Source organism: Impatiens glandulifera, chromosome 1 (genome assembly GCF_907164915.1).
Source record: "Impatiens glandulifera chromosome 1, dImpGla2.1, whole genome shotgun sequence".
In the NCBI taxonomy this organism is placed as follows: Eukaryota; Viridiplantae; Streptophyta; class Magnoliopsida; order Ericales; family Balsaminaceae; genus Impatiens; species Impatiens glandulifera.
This window is the reverse complement of record NC_061862.1, coordinates 78,968,917-78,995,510: the sequence shown is the minus strand read 5'-3', so window position 1 is coordinate 78,995,510 and position 26,594 is coordinate 78,968,917. Positions and strand designations below refer to the sequence as shown.

Below are 26,594 nucleotides of genomic sequence, written 5' to 3'. Positions count from 1 at the left end.
ACGCGTGACATTTTAACAATATAAGTTCAACTTTTTAACTAACTAATCTATATATATATAATGATGCTTAATTTTTAAAGTATCCAGATTGTCGGGTCGAGAGCTGTGGTTAATTTGGATATATGTGAGAGTAAATGGATACTTGGGTCGGATTGTGGGTTGACCCACCCATAAACTTAAAACGGTTAAAAATAAAATTAAAAATGTTATAGGCATGGTTCGAACTTGCAACCTAACAAAGCAAATACAACCTTTTAACTAACTAGGCTAATAACACTTTATATTTTAAATTCAACCCAAAATTTGATAAACGCGTGACATTTTAACAATATACGTTCAACTTTTTAACTAACAAAATAATATATATATATATATATATAATGATGCTTAATTTTTAAAGTGTTCAGATTGCCGGGTCGAGAGATATGATTAATTTGGATATATATGTGAGAGTAAATAGATACTTAGGTCGGATTGTGAGTTCACCCGTCCATAAAAATCTTACCGTAATATTTTTTCCACAATTTTTTATATTATTACTCGTGCAAATGCACAGGATACATGCTAGTTTAATTTAATAGCGACATAATTAAATAGAAAATATATAGGTCTTTTAATAATAATAATAATAATAATAATAATAATAATAATAATAATAATAATGTAAAACTGACGTAAATGGATGCTAGTGTGAGGTCAAAAGAAACTGACAGTTGGATCGACTTAATTGAACACGTGTCGGGTCCCAATTGAGTCTCATAATTTTTTTTTTGTCTTTTAAATGGGACCCTACTCCGCTCGATTCCAAATGAGTTTGTGGCCTTCCTTTTAAGGTTTGTTTGATTTTTTTTAATCACAAATCTGAGTAATAAATGGGTTTTCAATTTTCGTTATTATTAGTCTAATTGTTAATTTAGATTCTAACTTATATAGTTTTTAGCAAATTTAATTCTATATATCACAATTTTAATCGTATTTTTTCCCCCATAATCATATAAAGAGGCAAATATATGCAGGGTTGTGTTCATGTGGCTGAAGTCCACATAGAAAAAATAGAATATTTTTTTTATAAAATACTTTAAATTTTCAATTTAATTTATTATTTTTTTTATCTAATTTAAAAAAAAATAACAAAACTACTTTTATCCCCTCGTTTTATCCATAAATTTATCGTTATTTTTTTAAGTCCACCACACAATTTTTTCAAATTCATCCCAACTAGAGTATTCTATCTAATATTTTTTTTAATCTTAAATAATTCAGTCACATTTGTTATATATATATATATATGAAATTATATATGATTCCAAATAGGCTCATTTTATGCAAAATCAAGTTAAATTTTAACCTAATAGAGGATTGGGATGTTATAAGAGAGTTTTTTTTAAAGTACTATCATATTAATTATTTACTTGTTATTAAGGGGCTATATTATTTAAATTTATTTCTATTCAAACTAATACACAAGAATATGCCTAACAAGCTTGTTTTTCTTTATTATGTTTGATCGGTAGTTTAAATATTATATACACGTTTAGGATTTTTCATCATAATGGAGTTCATTAGACTATAATATTTATCGTTTTCTCTTACTCATTATTTTCCGATTGTTTGCGCTTATTGCTCATTGTATTGAAATAGTCGCATTCCAAACATTTTACAAGCTTAAACAATTGATAAGTTAGTTTTTAAATATATATATATATATATTTTATAGAATTTGGTCCTTAACCTTTGGAATGATACAAAAGGCCATAATGGTTGTCAAAATTAAAAACAGGCATAATTCATAGTATAGAGAACGAGGGATACCAACTGTGACATCATGATCATGCTAATTAATTACAATTTGATTATTAGTTTTTAATTGTTTTGTGACCCTATATACGGTTATGAACAATTGTCAGCCTAATAAAAAATTATATATATTTATTTGATAAGAAGGAAGTTAGCACTATGGAGAGATTTTAAATCTATATGAACTTTCAAATTAATCCAATTCCAACAATTCGAAATGAAAACATTTTGTATAACTGAATATAAGATTTTGATATAAAAAAATCAATATATTAGGGTTGGATACATGACATTTAATTAAATAATCGAACCTAATTTCCACTCAAATTAAATTAACGATTTATTTTACATAGTTGAATATGAATTATTTGATATATATGGTTGTATATTCAAATAGTATAATCCTCTAGTTTAGTCTCCTCTATCATGACTAATAACATTATTTTTATTAAACTATTAAATAATAATTTTCAATATTATATGCAATAGTACTAATTGTATGCCTATAATATAAAAATATTTATTTTAAATAAATATTAAATCAAATAATTCCAATTTATAAGTTTGTAAACATGATGACGTTTTCTATTGGTGGATCCCAACTTGGAGAATATGCAAACAAAAAAAATAAAAATTAATGGGTCTAGGCGATGGAATATTCAAGATGATGCATACGTAAGAAACTAATTATTTATTCATTTCAAATATAATAATAATAATAATAAATCTAAGGGTATATATATATATATATTTTTTTTTTTGTATAATGTAACTGGAAATGGGAGTTTCAATTTTAATTTATTTAAAATTAAGATTGAAATTAAAATTAAAATTATTATTTTAATATTTACAATACGGTTAACTTGTTATATATATATATATATATTTTTTAAAAAAACGACATAGCGTTAATTAAAAAAAAGTCAAAAAAGATAAAAGAGTTACATGAGTTCAAGGAAAAATATAAATAAACAACTGAATGAATGACAACAATGAGGAAACAAAATAAAAAAAATAAATGACAAATACAAACGACAAATGACAATTAAAGCACCATGAAATCAGTAGTGAGGGTGACTTTCTTGTAAGCGATGTTCCAATTTTGACAGATTAATCAATTCTTCTCGCATGTGGAAATACGCCTTCACGTTCAGATGAGGGAGTTGTCGTCGGTGATAATATCGTTCCAAACCATATCAACATCGTTGCAGATTCTTGAAAGACTCTAGCGTTCCTCTCTATCCATATGTGATAAATAAGGTTGGCGAAGAAACACTTGAAATTATTCCACCGATATATTTTTTAATTTAGAAAGTTAAAATTTTGAACCGATATATATTTTATTTTAAATTTAGTAAGTTAATATTTTTATTTTTATTTAAAAAAGTTAAATGTCGAATTAATATTTTATTTTTTTTAATTTAAGAAGTTAATATTCAAACCAATATTTTTTTTTTTAATTTAGTAAATTAACATGTCGAACCGATATTTTTTTCTTCATGAGAATCGACCACTAAATAAAAATTCTTGATACTTGAGCTATCGAGTATGTTGTATCAAACAAATATCTTAATAATATAGATAATATATATTCAATATTTTTTGAATTTTTTTCAAACATAAAAATTAGAATTGAATTATAATTATATAATTTTTCAAACATAAGAATTAAATTGTAATTCAATACAAAAATTCTTAGAATTTGAATTTCAATACCAAATCTTATATATTACAATTTCACATATTCAAACATACCCTAATTTAATTTATAAATGAGTATTTTAATAATAACTTTTTATCTCAATTACAATTCATATATATGAAATTACTGTGTTTGATCTAATTTGTAAGATTCTTAAGTTAATTTGTATATGTTGGTATTGTGATATTTATTTTTCAATTAAATTGTGAGTTTGTATGATGAAACTAGGGTTTCATAAATTATTGAGAAAAAAAGGCTAAGGTCAAACTAAAAATAAAAAAGCATAGTATAACAATGTATTCTTGTGAATTTGTTTATTTTATTGTAGATGTATTCAAGGAATTAGTCACTTTGCCCTTTGGAATCCTCGTATAGTCTAACCAGGGTCCTACATTTCCACTATACTTATAAAATTATTTTACTTATGAACTTTTTAATTAATTTAATATTAGAAATTTTATTAATCAAGTTTACATGATGACGTCTTTTAATAATTAAAAAACAAGAAAGAAAAATACAAAAACTTCATAATCATGTGAACTATGAACCTCAAAAAAATGAAAAAAACAAATTTCAGCAATAAGAAGGTTAACAGGAATATTAATTGATTTTACCTCTTAAACCATGTTGTGGTTTTATTTTTTATTTTTAATCTTTGTTTATAAACTTGAAGATCATTTTCTTTTTCTATAGATTTATTTGTTGAACTTGTGATAATTCATACCACAACTTGGTTTGTATTTGTGGAGTTTTTTAATCCAGTTCTTATGATCTTAACGAGGTCGGAGATAAATGAAAAACGTCTTACTTAAAAAAAAAACAAATTTACAATAAATTTTGAATATATGATATATCTAAATTTGGAGGGTTAAAACCTTGTAGCTTGCTTGTAGGACATTCATTGAGTTTTTGGAGTTTCAAATTGATTTTATCGCATCCAATAACCTCGATGTGGAGTTTATAGGTTTATCTAGGACATATGTTATTTGATTTGATGTTATTATTTGTTTCTTTTGATTAATTTATGATATTTGCTCAACTTGTACTTAAATATTTGTATGTAGATTTGGACATGTCATTTGATTGTATGTTTGTATATGTATTTTTAACTAGTTTATTATATTTTCCTCCACATTTACTATAATTTTGATCTAGAGTTTTAAAGTTGATTTGAGACATGTTATTTGATTGAATGTTGTTATTTGAATTTTTAAGTAATTTATGATATTTTACATTTTGAAGTTAGTTTGAGACATATGTCAATAATACGTTCTTGTTTGTTTATTAAATTAACTTACGATATATTTTGTATTATTTTAACAGGTTAGATGTTTAACAATTATTCTAATGAAAACAATTATTCATTCAAAAATTCTTAATTATACCATTATAAAAAAAATCACTTTGATCAATGGATATTAATTTATCATACAATTCTCTTACATTGAAAACTAAATAAAAATAAATTTATAAGCATTTGGCACAATATAAGTTGCTTAAAAATTTAGTTATATTTTTATATATACAATTATGGATCATTTATAATAAATTAATTCTTAATATAAACTAATTGTTCTAAATAACTCTTTACATATTGTTTTCAAAAGGGTACAAACATTCCAACTCTTTACATATTAAAGAAAAATAATTATGGGTTTACCATTATAATATTTGAACTTCTCATTAAAAATAATAGCATACTAATAACAATAAAAAAAGAATTATTGTTGTCCCTTGGACTAAGGTTGATGAGATTCATAATTTAAATAATCCTTGGTTTATCATTATTGATGGATGATAAGGTTCTCCACATATATATTTTTATTTTATATATATATATATGATAGATAGTCATAGGTCTAGGAGGTGACATCAATCCATCTATTTCTTTACCTTTTCCATTTATTTGACTCATTTTTAATTATTTATTTCCTTATAACATAAAAACCTACATTATATCAAATGGGTTAATTTTATATCTTTTAATGGACTAAGATTTGGATTCATTTAATTATGTAATAGATTATATGTAGATTTGATTACACCAATGTTTATTTCTCCTCCAACATAAATTTGCAAATCATTGGTACTCATATTTATTGCAATATACAACTTAATTTTTAAATTTTTTAAATTCATTGACTTTTAATCAAATTGAAAGAGATGGGAGCATCATTGAATTATTTTATAGCATGCTCTAAGTTAGTGAAATAATACAATAGGATGGAGGAGTAATTGAATGATGCTATATTATTATTAATATATTAGTGAATAATTCCAAGAAAATTTTCTCTATAACAAATGAACAAGGGCAATAATTACTAGGTATGATTGTTAACTTGTCAATATCTCATTTCTTTAAAATATTATTAATGAGTTTATTTAAGTTTATTAGAAGTAAGTTGAGCATTAAAATGATTCATTTGAAATCCAATTCGAAATAATAATTCCAATTGGCTATTTTAGATTGAATTGAGTTTGGATGGATTGAATTCAAATTTGATTAATTACGGATTTAATTAGGATTATCTTAATATTTATATTTTCTATATTTTTTTACTTATTTCATTGCAATATATTATTTTCTTTTTCGCAATATTTAAACAATCAATTTTTTCAATATACTATTTATTTTACTTTTTTTCGCATTATTTAGGATTTTTTTTCGATACCTATAAAATTATTTTTTTATAAGTGATTTATATATATATATATATATATATATATAACATTAATTAACAAAATCAAAATAAAGTAAATTAAATAAACTTTTACACAATTAAATAAAAAAATTATATTGTATTATCCAAAATCATATTTAATTCAATCCGTATTAATCAATATTATTGATTGAATTACGAATTCAATTAATATAATTTGGACTTGATAAAACAAATTAAAATTTAACTATTTTGCTCATTCCTGGTCACAAAAAATAAATAATCTAGTTCGATTAATTCATGTTTATTATCCATCTACAATAAAAAAAAAAAAATTGTATTTTTTAGATGAAGTCATAATGTTGTTTAAAGTTAGGCCCAATTACAAGTTCAGTTGAATTGTATTATTTGAAATTTGAATTTTAATGATTTAAATTAATATTTTTTTTAAAAAAAAAAATGAACTGATCACAAAGCAAGTAGGGAGTAAGAATTAATTCATATTTTTCAGACAAAAATATATATTCAATAATTACGTGACAAAGAATATATGTATTGGAATAAGTTGACAAACGGTCAGTTAGAAAAAAGGAAAAAAAAGTAAAAAGTAGTTAAAAATTGTTAAAGTCATAGACTTAAATAACAAGATTTAAAATATGAGCCTCATGTTCTAAAATAGCTTTAACTAATTAAATTGGAATCGAAATGCAATTACTATTTTTTTTTTCCTTTTCCATTTTAATTTAAAGCTCAATGAGAAGATACAACTTCAAAACTTTAAGCCCTAACTTATCCTTTTGTATGAGCCCATCAAAACAAGTCCAAATTGTAAGACAAAAACATAAACCAAGTACAAATAAGAAAAAAAGATTATGTTCTTAAATAAACCAGTTGTCTGATTACAAGTGAAAACTTGGTTACATTATTAATTTTTTTTTTTATGTAATTCCAAGTTCTCAATTCTTCAATTTCCCCCCCCACATTTTTTCATAAAACCCACAATAAAGAAAAGTAAACAAAAGCCCTTGGAATTCATGAGTATTTGAAATCAAATCCTTATATTTAAGGAATGTTTCAAATCACCCACATGAAGCAAATGTTGTCCCAATGCTATTTTCCTATTCCCAACCTCATCCACCACACTCAAGTCCTTACAAACATCCACCTTAAAACTCACACTACCTTCCTCTTTTGGCCTCAACATCTTCACCTTCTCAAACCCTAACAAATGCTTCCTCGGGGCATTGTGCACCGAAGGCGGGCTCGTGAACAAGAACAAAGTCTGCCCTCCGCTCATCCCTCCCACGTTCTTCACACGCATTCGGATGCTAAACGACACGTTTTGGCATGTAGGCTCGTCTAGAATGTCGATTGATCTACACTTTGAAGACCTACACGTGTGATCCAATCCTAATGGAATGGATATCAACTTTGGTGCTTGTGCTATGTGGTGATTGAATGAAGTGTAACTTAGCCCATCTCCAAATGTGTACACGGTCTCTCCGGTGTAGAATCTATAAGTCCTCCCGGGATAGCCTGTTGTTGGATCCGGTCGCATGTTCATGTTTGTCATAGGTACTTTGTCTACGTAGGATTGAGGATACCAACTCATGGGTAATCTTCCACCTACAAAACACAAAACATCAAATATGTTTTTTTTTTTATCACCTTTCAATTTTGTTTCACAAACACATACTAGGGTTATAGTAACCGAAGATAACATCAGCAATGGCAGCTCCACCAGCTTGGCCCGGGTAACCGACCCAAAGAATGCTAGCGATGTTGTCACTTTCCTTTGCGAACGTAACATCCATGCCTCCACCCGACATAATGACAAGAATAACGGGTCCCTTAGCGACACTTGCAACTTGTGTGATCAATAGTTGTTGTTGCCCCGGAAGTGTAAGATCTAATCGGTCTCGACTCTCTGCCTCGATGCTCTGGTCAGCGCCCATAACCAAGACTACAGCATCGGCCGAGGCTGCAATTTTCTTGGCATCATCCAATTGGGCGGTGCCACATGCAGTATTGGCACAACCGAGTGCGTAAGTTGTAGCAACCAAGCTTGTTAGACCTTGCAAAGGGGTTGTGTATTTGCATGGCTTTCCTACAAACCGCATAAATTATACTTTTAGTATTCTGTTTCAAATAGTGGAGACTCATAGAACTTATGTCAACATGATCATGAGTTCGAGTCCTCACATCGGGACCATTTATAAAAAAAATATTCATTTTCAAATAATATCCATACGAGTTGAGGAAACAAACTTTCTTACCTTCGTAGTTGCCTAGCATTGTGTGAGTGACATTAGCGTTGGGGCCAATGACGGCTAAAGACTTGATTAAAGTGGTAGAAAAAGGAAGGCCTTTGGGAGTGTTCTTGAGGAGAACAATGCCTTGCCTAGCCGCCTCTCGAGCCAATTCTTGATTCTCTTGCGTGCATACATCTTTAGGACCGAGCTTTCCATATAGTTGCTTTCTCGGATCTCCTTCAAAGAAACCAAGCCTCATCAACGTACCAAAGTTATTGCTAATGGCCTTATCAACCACCGATTCGTTAACCAGCCCTGCTTTAACCGCCCCCTCCGTGTACTTCCCCAAGTAATCTCCGCAGTTCAAGTCCAAACCTAACAAAAACATAAAAGAAAATTGTGGGTTATAAGTTATATAACCATATATACCAAGATCAAAACTCAAAAGGTTGTTGTCTTATTCTTGATCACTAACCTGCCAAAAGGGCCACTGCTGCAGCCTCTTCGGGTGTCTTCGTATACTTCTGGTCGTTATAGAACACCTCTATCGAATCGCAATCGGAAACAATGTACCCATTAAGTTTCCATTGACCTCGGATGACCCCTGCTAGTAAGTCAGGGTCAGCACAAGTTGGCTTGCCATTCACTTTGTTGTATGAACACATGACACTAGCCACATTCCCATCAAGAACACAACTTTTGAATGGTGGCTGAAATGTATCATCCAAATCTTGTTGGTTCACCTATAATAAAATAGTTAAGACACAAATTGTCATATAAAAGACATTCTTATAGCTTATTTGAGTAAATGATTAATATGTCACAATTTAACATTATATTGATATAAAAGTTATTTTAATATTTTGAATAATGATTTGAATGTAGTTTTGAAAATTTACCACGGCATTGAAATGGTAACGATCGGTGCCTTTCCAATTATCGACATCGTAGGCGGTGTAATGTTTGCAACAAGCGGCGACTTTGAGCTTGTTTATGTCACCATCTTCGGATTGTTGCAAACCCTTGACATAGTTGGATGCATATTTGCTAGAGAGTAAAGGGTCTTCACCAGGAGTTTCTTGACCTCTTCCCCACCTTGGATCCCTAAAAATATTCACATTTGGAGACCAATAGGTTAATCCAGCTGATCCTACATTGTACATTGCCCTAGCTTCGGTTGATGCCACCTGTAAAAAATTGATTTATCAAAGGGAATATTAATATGATCATGATTTGGAAATTGGAAATTGGAAGGATGCCCACTTGTGACTCAAAAAGTGATTTTTGTAAAGAAAAGTAAAAGCTCAGTTCTTTGACTCCTTTTCTATCAACCAAATATTGTAAGTTTACAATCAAACTAATAAAAAAATAAAACTCATCCATCCAATTTTACCAGGGCATAATTTCAAATGCCCATTTAAAAATACTTTATTAACATTTGGAATTTGTTTGATATGAATTATTTGATGGGTTTTAATGATTTTTTACAATATTGTTTTAGAAAAAATAAGTTATTTGAGTTTTTAGTGGTCTAAATTACTATAATGTCTTTTATCTTTAAAATTTAAATTTTATAAAATAAAATAAAAATATTTTAATTAATAAATTAAGTAATTTAATGTTTAAAAAATTATATAACGAAATTGTTGAGTTTTAGATAATTTAAAAAAAAAAAAACTAACATCAAACAACCTCTTAGAGTTGAATTTAGATTTAACCAAAAAAATAATGATAAATTTTATTACAACACTTTTTTTTATTAAATATTTCATCTTAATATTGATTTAAATTATATAATATTATAAAACATAACTTAAGAAAAAAAATTTACACACATTCTGATTGAGTTTACAAAAGTATTAATAAATGAGTTGTGTGTTATTTTTAAAGTATTATGTGATAAAAATTAGTTTATTCAGAGATTAAATGAAGAAAAACATTACAAGATAAAGAAATAATTTGAAGATCTAGATTCTTTTGGTCATAAATAAAAAAACAATATACCCATTGTCTTATTATAAAAGACAAATAAGGATAAATAAAAACTATATTAATTAATAATATTATTATTTTTGGTATCTATAACCTATAATAAATAATAATTATTAACAAATATATATCTATCTATATATATATATACCTTAAATGTCTATCATTTTCCCTTTAGTTCTACGGCATCTCATAATGCGTGACAGAAGAGTTAGATGGAGCATATAATTACAAACATGTCTATTCACAAACCAATTATTAAAAGTGTTGCCAAAAAAAAAAAAAAAATTAAAGGCAATTTTATATTATTATTTTTAATAATAAAAATTCATACTAAATGGATGAAAAGTTGTTTGGCAATGCGATAATCATGATTTATTTTAAAATTAATACTTACTTACAAACATTTTCTTTTTGAGCTTCTTTCATGTTTTATTTTTATTTTTTATAAGGTTAATATGTCCCACTTTTATTTAAATAGTTGTTTATAATAATGGAATTTGAAAACATTAATTTTTTATACAAAATTCTTATGTGTTATTGGTTTCATTTACTCAATAAATAATCAAAAAATATAAAAAAATTAAATTTGTAAATACATGATTATATTGTAATAATTTAACTAATTATTTAAAAATAACCCAAAAAAAATCCTAAATAACTTAAAAATTAAATAGTTTTTTTTTTCTTTTCAAAAACCTAATCAATCACTTAATGATTCTTTCAACATTCAACCACTTAATTTATTAATTAAACCTTTAATTTAATTTTTATAAAATTTAATTTTAAAACTCAATAAAAATCCCAATTAACCCAACACATCAAACAAGCTGACCAATATTTCTTGTGTTTAGTGTATGCATAAGATATTAACTTTTTACTTCTCCCAATAATAAGTGTGAGTTATCAAGATTCTTATAATAAACATTTCAAATAACCCAATTAAACAACTAAATTAAAATTAATTACCTTTCCAATGGCTTGAAAAAGAGTAACATTGAAAGAAGCCGCAGTCAAAATAACCTGAGGAAAACTAGTAGCTCCGGGGACCGGACCGGTGAACCTAGTACCAGGACCGACATCAGAAACCCCATGTAACATCTCCGACCACCATTCATATTTCGGAATCCCAAGTCTTTGAACTGAAATAGCAGAGTTAACCAAAAACCCAACTTTTTCCGACAATGTAAGTCTCTTTACTAAATCATTCACTCGATCTGCACTCGTCGCCGACGAATCGCAGAAAGTGAAATTTGCTAGAGATGGGTTTCCGGCGATATCGCAGGCGAAAACTGGGGTTGTTTGGGATTTGACAGAGATGAAGAAAGAGTATGAAAGTAAGATGATAAAGGTGAGAGCTTGTGAATGGAGAAAGAGAGAAGATGAAGATGAAGATGATGCCATTTTTGGGTCTGGTAACGAAGAATTGGAAAAGTGAAATGTGATTATAGTGAGAGAGTGGGAGATAAAGACATTGTTTTTAAGCTGCCCGTGAGGAAGGAAGGACAGTTTTTTAAGATTGGGACTCTTTAATTACTATGAATCATGTTTATAGAATCTCTATCTTCTCTTTTTCTGATATTGTAATATAGCCCGTGAATGATTTTCTGTCATTTGGTTGGGTTTCTATTGTGTGTTTCAGTGTGTGTGAGAGAAAATGTGTTATGTTATATGGATGACAATGACTCAATGTATTTAGTTAGATTGAGTATTTGAAGAATTAATTTAAATCCAAATTCATCCCAATCTAAAATATTAATTCTCATCAGATATTTTGGATTTGATATGAGATCGAATTGGGTTGAGTTTGAATTTGATTAAATTCGTATTGGTTTACAATTATCTAAATAAAAATATATTTTTTTAATTTTTTTTTTAATTTTAATTTAATATAATATACTTTTTGATTTATCTTCGCATTACTTTAGTGAATTTTTTTTAGATTCAAATTTTTAATTAAATATAAATAAAATAAATTAATAAATTATAAAAAAATTATTAAATAATTTTAAGTTGACATTTACCAAAATAAAAAATATATATATTTCTTCTAATTTGGATTTGGATTTAGATTTGGATTTGAATTTGGATTTGAGTTTGGGTTTGGGTTTGGGTTTGAGTTTGGGTTTGGGTTGTAGAAACCATATTTAATCTAATCAATATACTATCCGTATTAATTATTAAAATGGTTTAGATTACGGATTAAATTAATTTAGTTTGGATTTAATACGGAAAACAAAACGAATTGGTTTTTCACGTTTGCTCACCTTACAACCATGTAATATTTGTTAAATGGTTTTAATTTTTTATTTTATTTTTTTGAGTTTTGTTGATATTTAATTAAGATATACAATTGATAATAGTGTATTATTGTTTGGTATAATTTGTAAATTATGAATATCATTTGAAATCTTAATATTTAAATGTGGTTTGTTTGGAAACGGAAATTGAAAAATCGAATAAATTAGTTTTAAAAAAAAAGTAGCAAGAAAAAGAAGGGAATTGAAGGATGAAAATTTGATCTAGAATATAGAAATAATTATTAGAATTTCATCAGTTTTTTTCACTCACAAATTTCTGGTGAGTAGGTTGTCCATCTTCATGTCTTACATATGGAGCTGATACATTGTGTGTAATGTATTTATCATAATAAAATTCTTAAAAAAATAAAGGATATAAAATGATGTATTCATATAATATATTGTAATATATTTAAAATTAATTTTATAAAATATAAAATAAAAATATATTAATAATATTATATATTTAATTATATTTATCTACGAAAATTCGAGAACGAAATTATAATTGTTATTTTTTCTCTATTTGTGTGCACACATGGTTCTGAAAATTAGAGTTTTTAAGCGATTTTTTTATTAATATTTTTTAATTATATACTTATATTTTTATATTATATTAAATAAATAGAATGAATTTATATTATTTTTAATAAAAATAAATATAATTTAGTAGATTTTTTAATATATATATATATAATTTTGTAGATTTTGAATTCTCGGTGTGGAAGGGAGTCTAAGGCGATAGATCGATCTCGCTTTTGCATCCTCTTAACCAACAATGTTTCAACTTAGTTCACCCAATGTTATTCCACATCATTCTTATTGATTAGGTTTACTCAATTTGCTCTATATTGTCACAAATCATCATAATTAAACCTTGAATGTATTAGACTTCAATAATATGGCATCACCCCCCATTATTAGGGAAGTTTGAAGATGATCATCCATATAAATATTGAATGGGGATTGCTCCAACATCACATGTTTGTCAAATATATTTTTTGATTTAGATATTCATAAATTTGAGTTGTTTATGTTTGTGAAAAATAATTAAGCATAACTTTAGGGCAGGTATAGAAGATTGGGCTGTTGGTTTCTTCTTCTTAATATATATATATAATAAAAGAAATGACCTGTTTAGAAAAATACTATACTTTATTTGTTGAGTTACAAACATTTTTTATACCTAAATTATTTTAAATAAATAATTATTATAATTGGCTTATCCTTGGGCCAGCCTGATCCAATCATTCATGTTCTAACGAAAATTATTATTAAAATCATCCACTAAAATAATATTTATATTAAAATATATATTTTTATTATTAATTAGAAAATGTTTGAGAACCAAAACAAACATCAAACGGATCTCTCTAATAAGTAATTTTAATGTGGCTATTTTATTTTACCATAATTTCGATGTAACATTCCATTAAGCTGTTTCAATAAATAATTGATCTCTATTACAAAATAAAGATATTAAGTAATTGTTACTTAGATTAAAAGATTAATACACACTTTAAAAGGAATTGATAGTTTTTTATTAAAAAAATATAGACTAAATATCTAGAATTCAATCCGCATGAGTCAAAATTAAAGTTTGAAGATAATTTTAGGTATCTTTATCACTTCTTAAAATTTTAAAAATATATATTAAAATCTAATGAGTTTTTTTAGCATATTTTTTTTATGATTTTAATTTTTAATTTATCTAAATATAACTTAAAAAAAATAATATATACAAAGCCTACTAGGGTAATCAAGGGGGAAAAAATACATGAGATCAAATGTCACGAGATTTGATTTGTATTAGATAATTTATAATAATTTTACAAATTAATAAATTATTTAAATCTTATTATATTACAAAAATAAAATGAATTTATATTTAAAAATCTAAAAAATAATATTACTTATTCAAATAAATTAATTAATTTTCATAAATATTGAATTAGGAACAAAATTAATTACAAATAACTATCAAAATAATGTCATTTATTTCTTATAAATAAATATATAAGTGACAAACTACATATGGGATTTATTATTTTTGTATTGATGACAATAATGTTGTTTGTTAGATGTATTTGTTTGTACCCTTAACTTTTGTGTTGACACTTCATGATTCAATCTGAATAAAAAAATTATATCTGCTAAAAGAATCAATAGTTTATAAAATAATTTAGATTATTATCTATAAATTAATATATACCTTGATGTATAAATTATATTATATATTTTTTTAAAAGTGCATTGTATATTAAAAATAAAAAATAAATTGTGTAAGCACACCCAACAAAATGAATTAAATGAAAAAAAATTAAAAATAAGAAAAAACAATTATCAGAGAGTTAAAATTATATTATATTAATCATATTATTTTATTACAAGTAACTATTTTTAAATACTGGATAATGAAAGTAAATATTAATGGATTAAGGCCACTTATCCAATGGGCTCTTAACCAAAAAATTTGGCCCATTTAAATCTTTATCTATTTAATTGTTAAGATTTAAGTTGTACATTTGTTAACATAAGGGGAGAAAAGTATAAATAATTAAATAGTATTTTGTAACAATCCATTTCCAAGGTTTATAAATATTGAATTTAATATAGCATATTTATTTTTTTGATACATGTTTAAAATTCAAAATGACTCACAAATACGTTAATTAGATAATTCTTTCTTATTTTTATATTGTAATTGAATTTTTATTTTGACTCTAAATTTATTCCTTTCACCACATATAATTAGAAGATCTAAAAGAGTCAAATATTTGTAAAAATAAAAAACCAAAGAAGAAACAACAAAAATATTTTTTTTTTCTTCAAAAAAAACATTTGCATTTTAATCAATTTAATTGAGATTGATCATTTCAATTTGGCCTTTTCATGTTCTATGTTAGAGAACCTTTTTAGGTAACTTTTAAATTATTAGTTTGTTTTTTAAAAAGCATATTAATATAATTAATTTGTAGTGTTTGGGTATATAATTTATTTAAAAAAATAAAACTAAAGTAAGTATCTTATTGACAGCTGAATGGCTAGTTATTAAATAATTAATTTAATTTTTGTTTCAGTTTTATTCTCATAAATAAGTTGAGATTAATCCAAAAATATTATTAAATTTGTTAAGACTATATAACTAAAATATATTTTAGAATATTATTTTATTTAAACCATTTGAATAAAAAATTATTTTTTTTTCAAATAAACTTATAATTTATTTATTTTTCAAACCATATCCAACTCCAGTCTAAATAATTTTAAACAAAACTTTAACAAGAATAACTCTAAAATTATGACTTTTACTTCTATTTTATTTTTTTAAGTGAAATATGTCACATTTAATGGATCATAATCCACTTTTATCATTTAAATTCCCTAAATGGTTTATTTGTATCTAAAATACTTTTATTAGATAAGTTGAACATAATATAGTTCCTTAAAAATATTTTAAATAATATATTAATATATCAAAAAATTCAATTTAATTCCTCACTAAAAATATATTAAGTTGAAGTGAAAATCATCTCACTAACAAAAATTTATTTTTGTATATAGTTTATCTTGTATAATTGTCCAACTACTTTGTATATTTTTTTCCACTTTCATGTACACAGTCAATTTAATTGAGAATGATCATTTCAAATTGGCTTTTTCATTATACCATTTTCAGCAACCTTTTAAATGATTAATTTGTCTAGAAACAACTTATATAATTAAGAGAAAAGATAGAGGGTCGAAATATAGAAAAAAATAAAAAATTAACAAATAATGTGTCAGTTTTTGAATGGATTAAAAATATGAAAATTCTATTTTTATTAAATTTTTAACACACTCAAGAAATGACATATTATTAGTAAACTTTCTTGTCAATATTTTTCTCGTTAACCTATCATTTTTATATAATTAATTTAGTTTTGTTCCAATTTTATGCTATTTTCAAACCAGCCAAATCTGGAAAATAAAAATAGTCACGCAATCATAATTATTTCCTTAATTATTCATTTGAAATCGTGATGACAATTAATCCATGTAATGTTTCTTCATCAACTCCACTTATTAATGTCTGCTAACCTTTTTTCTAATTCCATGTTTGTATCCTCATGGAGTTACTAGTATGCAATATTTACTTTTATTTTACATAAATATTGCCTTTATACAGTATTATTAATTACTTTTAGAGAAATGATTAGGTGAAGGAATTTGGTGAGGAATTACGTGGCATAATCTTATTCGCTGAAAAAATCAAATAATTTCTCTCTTTTCTCTCTTTCCTCCCACTTTTACATTTTCCAACCAATGAAGGTGATGCCACGTCATTCCCTCACCAAATTCCCTCCCTCTATCACTCCTCTTACTTTTAATAATATTATATCTGTAAAGCAATTTCAAATATGTAACTTTTTATAATGTTATATAATGGCCTTATGTGTAAAGCTACCGGCCAAATATGTAACTTTGTAAGTGTCAAAATTAAGTGAAACACACATTAGTACAATTAAGGTTAAGAAATAAGCAATTGTTCTTTTACCACATGTGTATCTAATTCTCCAATATAATTTTACTCCACCACAAATTAAATGTCAACTTATAAATCATAATTTTTTTAGGAGGACCGAATACTCCTAAGCTCCATAAGTCCTCATTAATTTCTAAATGACTATAAGTCCTCTCCAAAAAAAAGTTGGTTTGTTAAAATTTTTAAATAAACTCGGGTCGTTAAAATAAATTTCTAAAACTTATATTATCATTAAGGGATTAAAATTAATTTAAGTAATTGTTGGTGGAAAATATTATATCCATTCATCCCAAATTAATTAAAATAAAGAACAAAATAAATTAAATAATTATTTAAGAAAAATATTTTAATTTATCCCAAAATAATTAAAAATAAATCCCTAAAATATACAAAAATAAATAAATAAGATAGGAAAAAAAAAATTATATATTAATTAATTTTGTAAGTAAAAAAAAAAATGCAAAACGGGTCAAAAATGTTTGGCCCAAATCAAACAAAACTTGATATGCCTAGACCAATCAGAGCACGGTCATGGAGGTTAATGCCTATACTAACGGTCAAGGCACAAAACACCTTAGCCTCACAGAACACCTTAGGCTAACCAATTATGTTTTATTTTATTTATCTTATTTTTATATTTAAATGACTTTTGAACCATTTTTTATAAAAAAAAACTAAAAAAATCTAAAAAGTAACATAATGTTTTTAATAAAAATAAATTTTTTGATTCATTTTTAAATATTTGATTTAATTTTTGTGCCACTATTATAAAAACTCCAAAAAATCGTGGTTAATTTATTTATAATCATAAAATTAATTTATAGATATAATAAATTTTAATTCTTCTTTCATTTTCTCAAGTTTATTAATTTGGGAATACTAATTATTATTATTATTATTATTATTATACTTAAAATTATTATTCTATTTAATATCTATTACTTTAAATTTAATATTAAAGTATATTGTAGATATTTAGATCATATAGAAATTGACAAATAAATGAATAAAATAAATGTAAAATATTTTTTAAAAATAGCAAAAATATTAGAAATAGAGACTGTTTTTAACGGGAATTTGAGACATAGCGTTACATCTATTTTTCACGTATAATCAAGCACTAAAACTCTAAAGAATCTATTTTCCAAAGGCGTTATTGCATTAAATGTCAATAATTTATTTATTTTCTCTAATTTTGTAAGAAAATTTAGGTGAAAACTGTTTAGTCACAAACTAGTTTTTTAAACAATTCCCAATTTGATTTAATTTTATTTCAAATTTTCAAAGAGATATTTATATTTTATATTTATTTTTTAAAAGTCAGAAAAATCAAATTTTCAGACAAACGTTTTTAAACGTGCCCAATGTGATCATTTCTCATACAGTTTTAGCTCGTCTTATTCCACAAAAGGATGAATTTGGCCAGGCTAGTGGAAAGGCCATTGCTGATTTTGTTTGAATTTGAACAGGCCTTGGCCATCAACCGACTTTGGCCAGCTATAAAAAGGATTCATGGCCAAGAAAAATGACAAGAACCAAGCCTTATATCACCAATTAATTAATCTCCTTCAACATCTGCCATTAAAAAATCTCAATTTTTTTTGTGAGTTTTTACGAAATCTTGTTTCTAAGCTCGGTTTTGGCTCATCCTATAACTTTGATAAGACTCTAAGAGTATTTTCCAACACACGGTAAGATGTCATTTATGTTAAATTCATGTCATGAACCAAAATTGAAATTTTTACATTTCACTTCACGTGTTCTTCAATGCCGCGTGGTTACTCAATATCTTGATTTGAATTTGATCATAAAATCATTTATAAATTTTCTATCTAGACAAATTCAAATCAATCAACTTAAATTAGAAATACCCAATTTTGATTTTAAAATTTTAAAAAATCGAGTTATTTTAGCTCAATAATGACAACTCAATAATCATTATAACAATTTGTAAATGATGATGGACATGTTTGTAAATCAATCTCGAGTGATTTGACGTATATTTGCTCGAAATCAAGTTTTCTCAAAAAGCTCTCGAATTTCAAATTTAAAATCTATCTAAAGGTCAAAATTGTTAGAAATTAAAGTAGTAATAATAATAACAATTAAGGAATCTTTTTGTTATGCAAGAGTCTCTTGGATTGTCCAAACCTCTTGATCTTATCTCTAGTAAATGAGACTCTTCATGTCTCTTAGTTATGCTTTACTTTATTTAAGTTTTGTAATCGTGTTCTTATTCTAATCAATTTCAATAGACAAATTTTTATTCCAGTTTGTATTTCATTCTCTAATTTTTTTATTCACTTTCATATATATATATTTCTTCACGGTTCGATTATCGAAGTCCTGATTGTGACTTCGTTACATGGTATCAGAGCTTTGGTAACATTATTGAAGAATGTATCGTTGTTATTCGATATGGAAAGTGGTGGTTGTGTAGCTGAACTTGGTTGGATTTATTAAACCAGTCAAATTACCGAATATGGAAAACCTGTATGGAATCGTACCTGGTTGGGGAAGATTTGTGGGACAACGTTGTAGACGATGATGATGTAGCTCATAAGGATGTTGCTAAAAATGCGGAAACATCGAAGAAGCGGAAGAGACTCAACACAAAGGCAGAATTTGTGTTAAAGAGGTCAATCTCCCACAATCTGTTTGAGCACATCATCGGTTGTGGATCTGCTCGCGAGATATGGGAAACGCTTTATCGTCTTTTCAATAAGAAGAACGAGGCTCGTCTCCAAATACTTGAAAACGAGTTGGCAGCCGCAAAGCAAATCGGATCTGTCTCGGATTTCTTTCTTAAGGTAAAGAATATTTGCTCAAAAGTTTCTTTATTGAACCCAAATGAGAAAATATCAGAGGCTCGAACAAAGAGGCATATTGTTCGAGGACTTCGACCCGAATATACACCATTCATCACCTCGATTCAAGGTTGGTCTCAACAACCTTCACTCGAGGAGTTTGAAAATCTCTTGTCATCTCAAGAGTCGTTGGCCGCACAAATAACTAGAACGAGTATAAAGGAGGAGTCGAATAGTGCGTTGCTCGTGAAGAAATCGAGTTGGAAAAATGGAAAGTCAAAGAAGGAAGAAACATGTCAAGATTCTTCAAATATTCCTAAGAAGTCCCTTAAGTGTTTCAGGTGCGGCAAGACTAGACACTTCAAGAGAGATTGTCGAGTAAATTTGAATGGAAATTTTGTTAGTTCAAATCTCGGAGAAAAGTCTAACCAACGTGTTGAGGAGGACTAGGACAAGGCTTTTCATGTCGATGTGATGACTTTGAAGGAAAAGCAAACAAAGGCTTCTCATAGTAAACATGAGATCGATCAAAGGTGGATCGTTGATTCAGGGTGCGGACATCACGTTACTGGAGATGATTCGGTGTTCTCTTCGAGTAGAGTTCATAATGGGGGCGGTGGCATTGTCACGGTAGATAACTCGGTTCACGAAATTAAAAAGGAAGGATCAGTTGTCATTGAAAGTGACAAAGGAGAATCTATTACTCTGAAGAATGTCTACCACGTCCCAGGAATTCAGAAGAATCTCTTCTCGATTGCAAATGCTATAGACGCTAGAAATCTGGTGTTGTTCGGTCCACATGATGTGAAGTTCTTAAGGAACATGAAAGAAATCAAGGCAAATGTGGTTCATACTGGTACTCGGGTAAATTATCTCTTTGTCCTTTTAGCTTCAAATTCATACATAGATAAGGTGAACGACAAAAGCACCTCTTTTCTATGGCATGCAAGACTTGGGCATGTCAATATGACTAAGCTCAGTGTTATGTCTCGAAAGAAACTTGTCGAAGATCTACATGAAGATCTAAGAATTGAGGAGGGCAGTGTGTGTGAAGGATGTCAATATAGGAAGGCTCATTGACTTCCTTTCGAAAACTCTATATCGAGAAGTAAGGGTCCTTTGGATCGAGTTCATAGTGACTTAATAGGACCAACTCGAATTGCCTCATACTCGGGAAGTAAATATATGTTGCTGTTTTTGGATGATTTCTCCAGATTCACTTGGGTGTACTTTGTGAAAGAGAAGTCTGAAGTGTTCTCTAAATTTCTCGAGTTCAAGAAGGAGAACAGGAAAGGAAAATTCGAGTATTGCGGACAGACAATGGTGGGGAATTTTGCTCAAAAGAGTTTGAATTGTTTTGTAGGCAAAATAGCATAAAAAGATAACTCTTTTGCCCTGAGACCCCGCAACAGAATGGGATAGCCGAAAGGAAGATTCGACACCTTATAAAGACTTGTAAGTCTTGGCTGCATATGATGAATATACCAAGGCAGTTATGGGCAGAAGGCATGAGTTGTGCTACTCATGTCATCAATCGAGTCCCGCTTAGCCTAAATGAGTTCAAATCTCCCTTCGAGATGCTTTTTGGTTTTAAGCCAAATGTTAAACATTTTCGAGATTTTGGATCTACTTGTTATGTCCATATTCCAGACTCGAGAATGAGCAAATTGGATGTGAAGGCAGTCAAATGCGTGTTTGTCGGCTATGACTAGAGAAGGAAAGGTTGGCAGTGTATGGATCCATCAACCCACAAATGCACTGTGTCGAGAGATGTTGTTTTTGACGAAATCTCTTCATACTACATGAAATATTCTGAGGAAGCTGTTCAGACTAATCTTCCCACTCCCACGTCTACGGGAAGCTCCTGTAGTAGTGATAATAGTGACATGGGGAGCCCTGACATAGCTCAAGATACTTCAGTCGATGAAGGAGAAAAAGGTAAAAGGTTACCAGGAAGTCCACATCAGGAAGAATCAAGTCAACAACAAAATGGGGAATCTCGACCAAAAAGGAACATTGTAAGGCCCCTTCGATTTAAGGATGATAATTTTGTAACAACCTTCTCTTGTTTCCTTGCAAACGCAATAGACGACGAGGAACCCAATTCTTATAATGAAGTAAAAAATGTCAAGGAATGGGTGACAGCAATGGAGGAAGAAATGTATGCTCTCAAGAAGAATGAGACATGGGACGTTGTTTTGAAGCCTCGGATACTTAAGCAGTCACATGTAAGTGGGTGTATCGAATCAAGCGAAAGGCTGATGGAAACATAGATCGATACAAAGCTAGATTGGTCGCTCGAGGATTCTCACAGAAGTATGGAGAAGATTACGAGGAGACATTCAGCCTAGTTGCGAAGATGACGTCAATTCGCACTGTGTTGGCCTTAGCATCAAGTTCTCTATGGAAGTTGTGGTGATTGGATGTCAAGAATGCATTTCTCTACGGAGAACTTGATCGTCCAATATATATGGAACAACCACCTGGATTTGAGAAGACTGATGGTTCCCAGTTGGTCTGTAGACTTAAGAAGGAACTATATGGATTAAAGCAAGCCCCGCGTGCTTGGTATGGAAAGATTGCATAATATCTTTAATTTTGTGGGTACAAGGCTTCAGAATCCGACTCAAGTCTATTTATAAAGAAGAGTCAAGGACAAATGGTGGTGGTGCTTCTTTATGTGGAGGACATAATCTTGACGGGCAGTAACTATGATGAGGTTGCTCGTCTACAAGATGAGCTCTCGCTTTGCTTTGAGATGAAGAAGCTTGGTGAACTTGGAACCTTCCTTGGTCTGCAAATAAAAAATTTCGATAAAGGGTTGTTTGTATCGCAGATCAACTACGCAAAGAAATTGGTAGAAAAATTTGGTATGACTGATGGAAAAAAGAGCTACACTCCTCTCGACGTAAATCCTAGACTTAGTCGAGACAAAGGAACATGTCTACCAGATCCTCGTCCTTATCGTGCTCTTGTGGAAAGTTTGATTTATCTGACTATAATAAGGCCTGACATTGCTTATGCAGTTGGAGTGGTGAGTCGATACATGCAGGAGCCAAGGAAACCACACCTCGAAGAAGCGAAGAAAATTCTAAAGTATATTAATACCTCACTAAATATTGGTCTACTCTACAAAAAAGATGCAAAATTCGTCTTGCAAGGATATGCAGATGGTGACTTTGCTAGAGATCGAGACGATCGAAGGTCCACATCTGGGTTTGTTTTTCTTTGTGGAAACACTAGCATATCTTGGAGTAGCAGAAAACAAGGATCGGTATCCTTATCTACAACAGAAGCAGAATACAAAGCATCAGCTCACGCAACACAAGAGTGCATATGGCTTCGTAGACTCTGGGAGGATTTTCATGTCAAGTTTGATCAACCGGTTCCTATCCATGGAGATAATTTGAGTGCTATTAAATTGACTTCAAATTCTGTGTTTCATGCGAGGACAAAACACATTGAGTTGGAGCATCACTTTATTCGTGAAAAAGTACTAGAGGGAATCATTGAGATGGTTACGGTAAGGAGTGAAGATAATGTTGTTGATATCTTCACAAAAGCACTTCCTAAAGGTCCTTTCGAAAATCTACGATCTAAGTTGGGACTAGTTCATCGGGCATCACTTTAAGGGGGAGTGTTATAAATTAAAGTAATAATAATAATAATAACAATTAAGGAATCTTTTTGTTATGCAAGAGTCTATTGGATTGTCCAAACCTCTTGATCTTATCTCTAGTAAATGAGACTCTTCATGTCTCTTAGTTATGCTTTACTTTATTTAAGTTTTGTAATCGTGTTCTTATTCTAATCAATTTCAATAGACATATTTTCATTCCAATTTGTCATTCATTCTCTAAATTTTCTATTCACTTTTATATATATTTTCACGGTTCGATCGTCGAAGTCCTGATTGTGACTTCGTTACAAAAACAATCGAATCATACCCAATTGGTTTTTGTTCTATTGAGTATAAGGGAGCTTTTCATGAACTTGAAAATCGAGTTAAAGTCTTTACACAAAATCTTTTTTTTTTCGATTGAAAAAATCATTTTCCGTCGAGACTCTAAGGAAGCCTCAACCGGATGAATGTAAACACGTTCTAAATGAGGAGACGAAGCTCTCCATACACTTTTAGATTCGTGATCCAAGCCTACTAACCAAAGACTAAAACCTGCAGCTTGGTGTGGATAGAGGTTGAAGAAGGGTGAAACTCAACCAAAACCCAACCTCTATGGCTTGAGTCGATAGTGCCTTGCCTAGTCCACCCACGTGTGTCTCGCCCCACATTGACTGAAGCAAAACTACATTGAATCTGGTCCAGACTATATCCAATCCGGCCCAACTCGCTCCCGAATCGCTTCCCTTGAATCAAGGGTTCATTTAGCGACGGTTTGTTTTAAACTATTTAAAAAAATTCAAAAAAATAGAAACGTTCTTCAAAATATTTTTAGGATATTTAAAAAAAATATTTAAAACTTGTTTAGATTTATTTCATAAATCTAACTTTTTTTAGTTGATATTTTTCAGGTAACATTTCCTACTATTTTGTCATCATCACATGTATTGACATTTATTTAATATTTTAAAATTTAAAATATCAAATCTAAATATATTTATAGAATTTAAATAATTGTATAAATAAAATGTAAAAATACAATAATTTAAATATCCATTTTTTTAAAATTAGATATCGTTTTTAACGGGTACAGAGGACATAACACGTAAGCCCTTTTCTGAGTGTCACCAAACATTAAATTCAAAAAAATCTATAAAATTATGCTTATACACATAAAATAAAAAAAATTAAGTGATGACTTTAATCAAAAAGCTAGTCATTTAAAATTTAAATATATGAATTTAAAATTAATTTCTCAAAATTATTTAAACAAATCTATATTTCAGTTTCTCATCTATTTACGAGATTCGATAGAAAAAGTAAGTTTTCAGAGCTTCTTAATAAAAAGGGCTTCCCTAAAAATTGATTAAAATTAGGGCGCTTATAGTTTTTTTTGAGAAAATTTCTAACAAATTATGTTGTAATTTGCATTAAATTGTTTTTTGGTATGAGTTTCAATATTTAGTTACAATTGTTTAAATAGATTAATAAAAAATGTATTATAAATCACAATTTTAAAATAATAATTATTTTACCTAACAAATAAAATGTTTTCAAAATTCCGAGAACATGCTACTATTGAAATACTCGTACGAACAAATTTAGGGTTGTAAGACACCATGCAATACAATTGAGAAGGTTTACATGTGAGAATTTTTATTAGAATTTTAAACTAATTCAAAAAAATTATTAATGAATCGAAATGAGCATGGGTAAATAAAATAAATAAAATATCAAACGAAATTTAAATGTGAATAGTGAAATTAAATTCAAATGTATAATTTGATATAATTAATTTATTAACTGTTTATTTATTTAACATTTAATGGTTTGAGGCGCAATTAACAAATTGAATAAAATTAAATATTATCATTTGTCATTATAATATATATATATATATGAGTTTATTACTTATAATTTATCAACCAAATATTATTATTAAAAAATTAAAAGACATGTAACATGTCATTATTGAGAAAAGATCTAATTTAAACACACGATAAAAAAAGAAATGAGATATAATGGTAAAGATTAATAAAGAGCACAAGATATAATGAGGTTCGGACAACAATGCCTACATCTTCGGAGAGTCGTCCATTCTATTGATTTTTCATGAAATAATAGTTCAAATAACCATAGATTATAATATCTCTATTTATAGTAGTACATCAAAAAGCTAAAAAGACTAAGTTGGTACTCTTAAGTCCAATAAAGGCTTAAAGTACATTAAAATATATAAACTTTAATAAAATATGAGCCTAAAATCCAATAATCTATACCTTAGGCAAATACTGCGCTTATTGAGATGTGATGAATAAATTATAAATTCAACAATCTCCACATTAATGAATTTCACGTCCCTTAGAAAATACACGAGCCGTACCCATCAATCTCCACCTTGATAAAAGTCAAGCCATCAAGAAATAAGTGGGTTCAACACTTCAATCTTCATCTTTGCTTGAGTCATTCATGAGATAACTTTTTGTACTTCCACTTCCACTCAAGATATCTTAAAAGAATAACATTCTCCACCATCACGTATATTGCTCCATCAAAAGGTTATGAGCCACACATCAATCTTCATTACTCGAGTAATTCACGAGATAAATTAGTATACCTCCACTTCTGCTTAAAAGCCCTTTCAAAATACCTTAGAAGATAAATTCATAGAGTTTATAACTCTAGGTAATTTGGGTAACCAAGCTATTTCAACGACGAGAGACATTCAACAACTCTTCCCAATCTTTGTTCATACTCGTTGACATATGTAAAAACTAGAATTAACAATTCTTTATTATGTCAAAATAATTTTTACCCTTGTTTACCACAAACTGAGTGTCTTATTTTTCAAGTCCATCAGTCGACTAAAACCAAAATACCGATTAGACCCAAGATGAACTTTCATCATCAACTTCCTCAAATAAGATATCGATCGAAAGTGAG

At 28.1% G+C, this 26,594-nt stretch overlaps 3 protein-coding genes across 3 annotated transcripts; 2 read left to right on the top strand and 1 right to left on the bottom strand.

Annotated features, from left to right (window-relative positions):
- Positions 1–7,010: 7,010 nt before the first annotated feature.
- On the bottom strand, positions 7,011–12,000 carry LOC124919035 (beta-xylosidase/alpha-L-arabinofuranosidase 2-like). Its single transcript, XM_047459150.1, has 6 exons — positions 11,370–12,000; positions 9,311–9,598; positions 8,887–9,154; positions 8,436–8,786; positions 7,856–8,266; positions 7,011–7,785 (listed from the first exon to the last, which is right to left on the bottom strand). Exons 1-6 carry the CDS (start codon positions 11,802–11,804, stop codon positions 7,208–7,210), a joined length of 2,331 nt encoding a protein of 776 aa, XP_047315106.1. The 5' UTR covers positions 11,805–12,000; the 3' UTR covers positions 7,011–7,207.
- Positions 12,001–19,720: 7,720 nt separating this feature from the next.
- On the top strand, positions 19,721–20,482 carry LOC124933585. The gene has a single exon (XM_047474010.1). The coding sequence runs from the start codon at positions 19,721–19,723 to the stop codon at positions 20,480–20,482; it is 762 nt and encodes a 253-aa protein (XP_047329966.1).
- Positions 20,483–22,691: 2,209 nt separating this feature from the next.
- Positions 22,692–23,663, top strand: LOC124933576 (uncharacterized mitochondrial protein AtMg00810-like). Its single transcript, XM_047473999.1, has 2 exons — positions 22,692–23,404; positions 23,483–23,663. Exons 1-2 carry the CDS (start codon positions 22,692–22,694, stop codon positions 23,661–23,663), a joined length of 894 nt encoding a protein of 297 aa, XP_047329955.1.
- Positions 23,664–26,594: the final 2,931 nt, after the last annotated feature.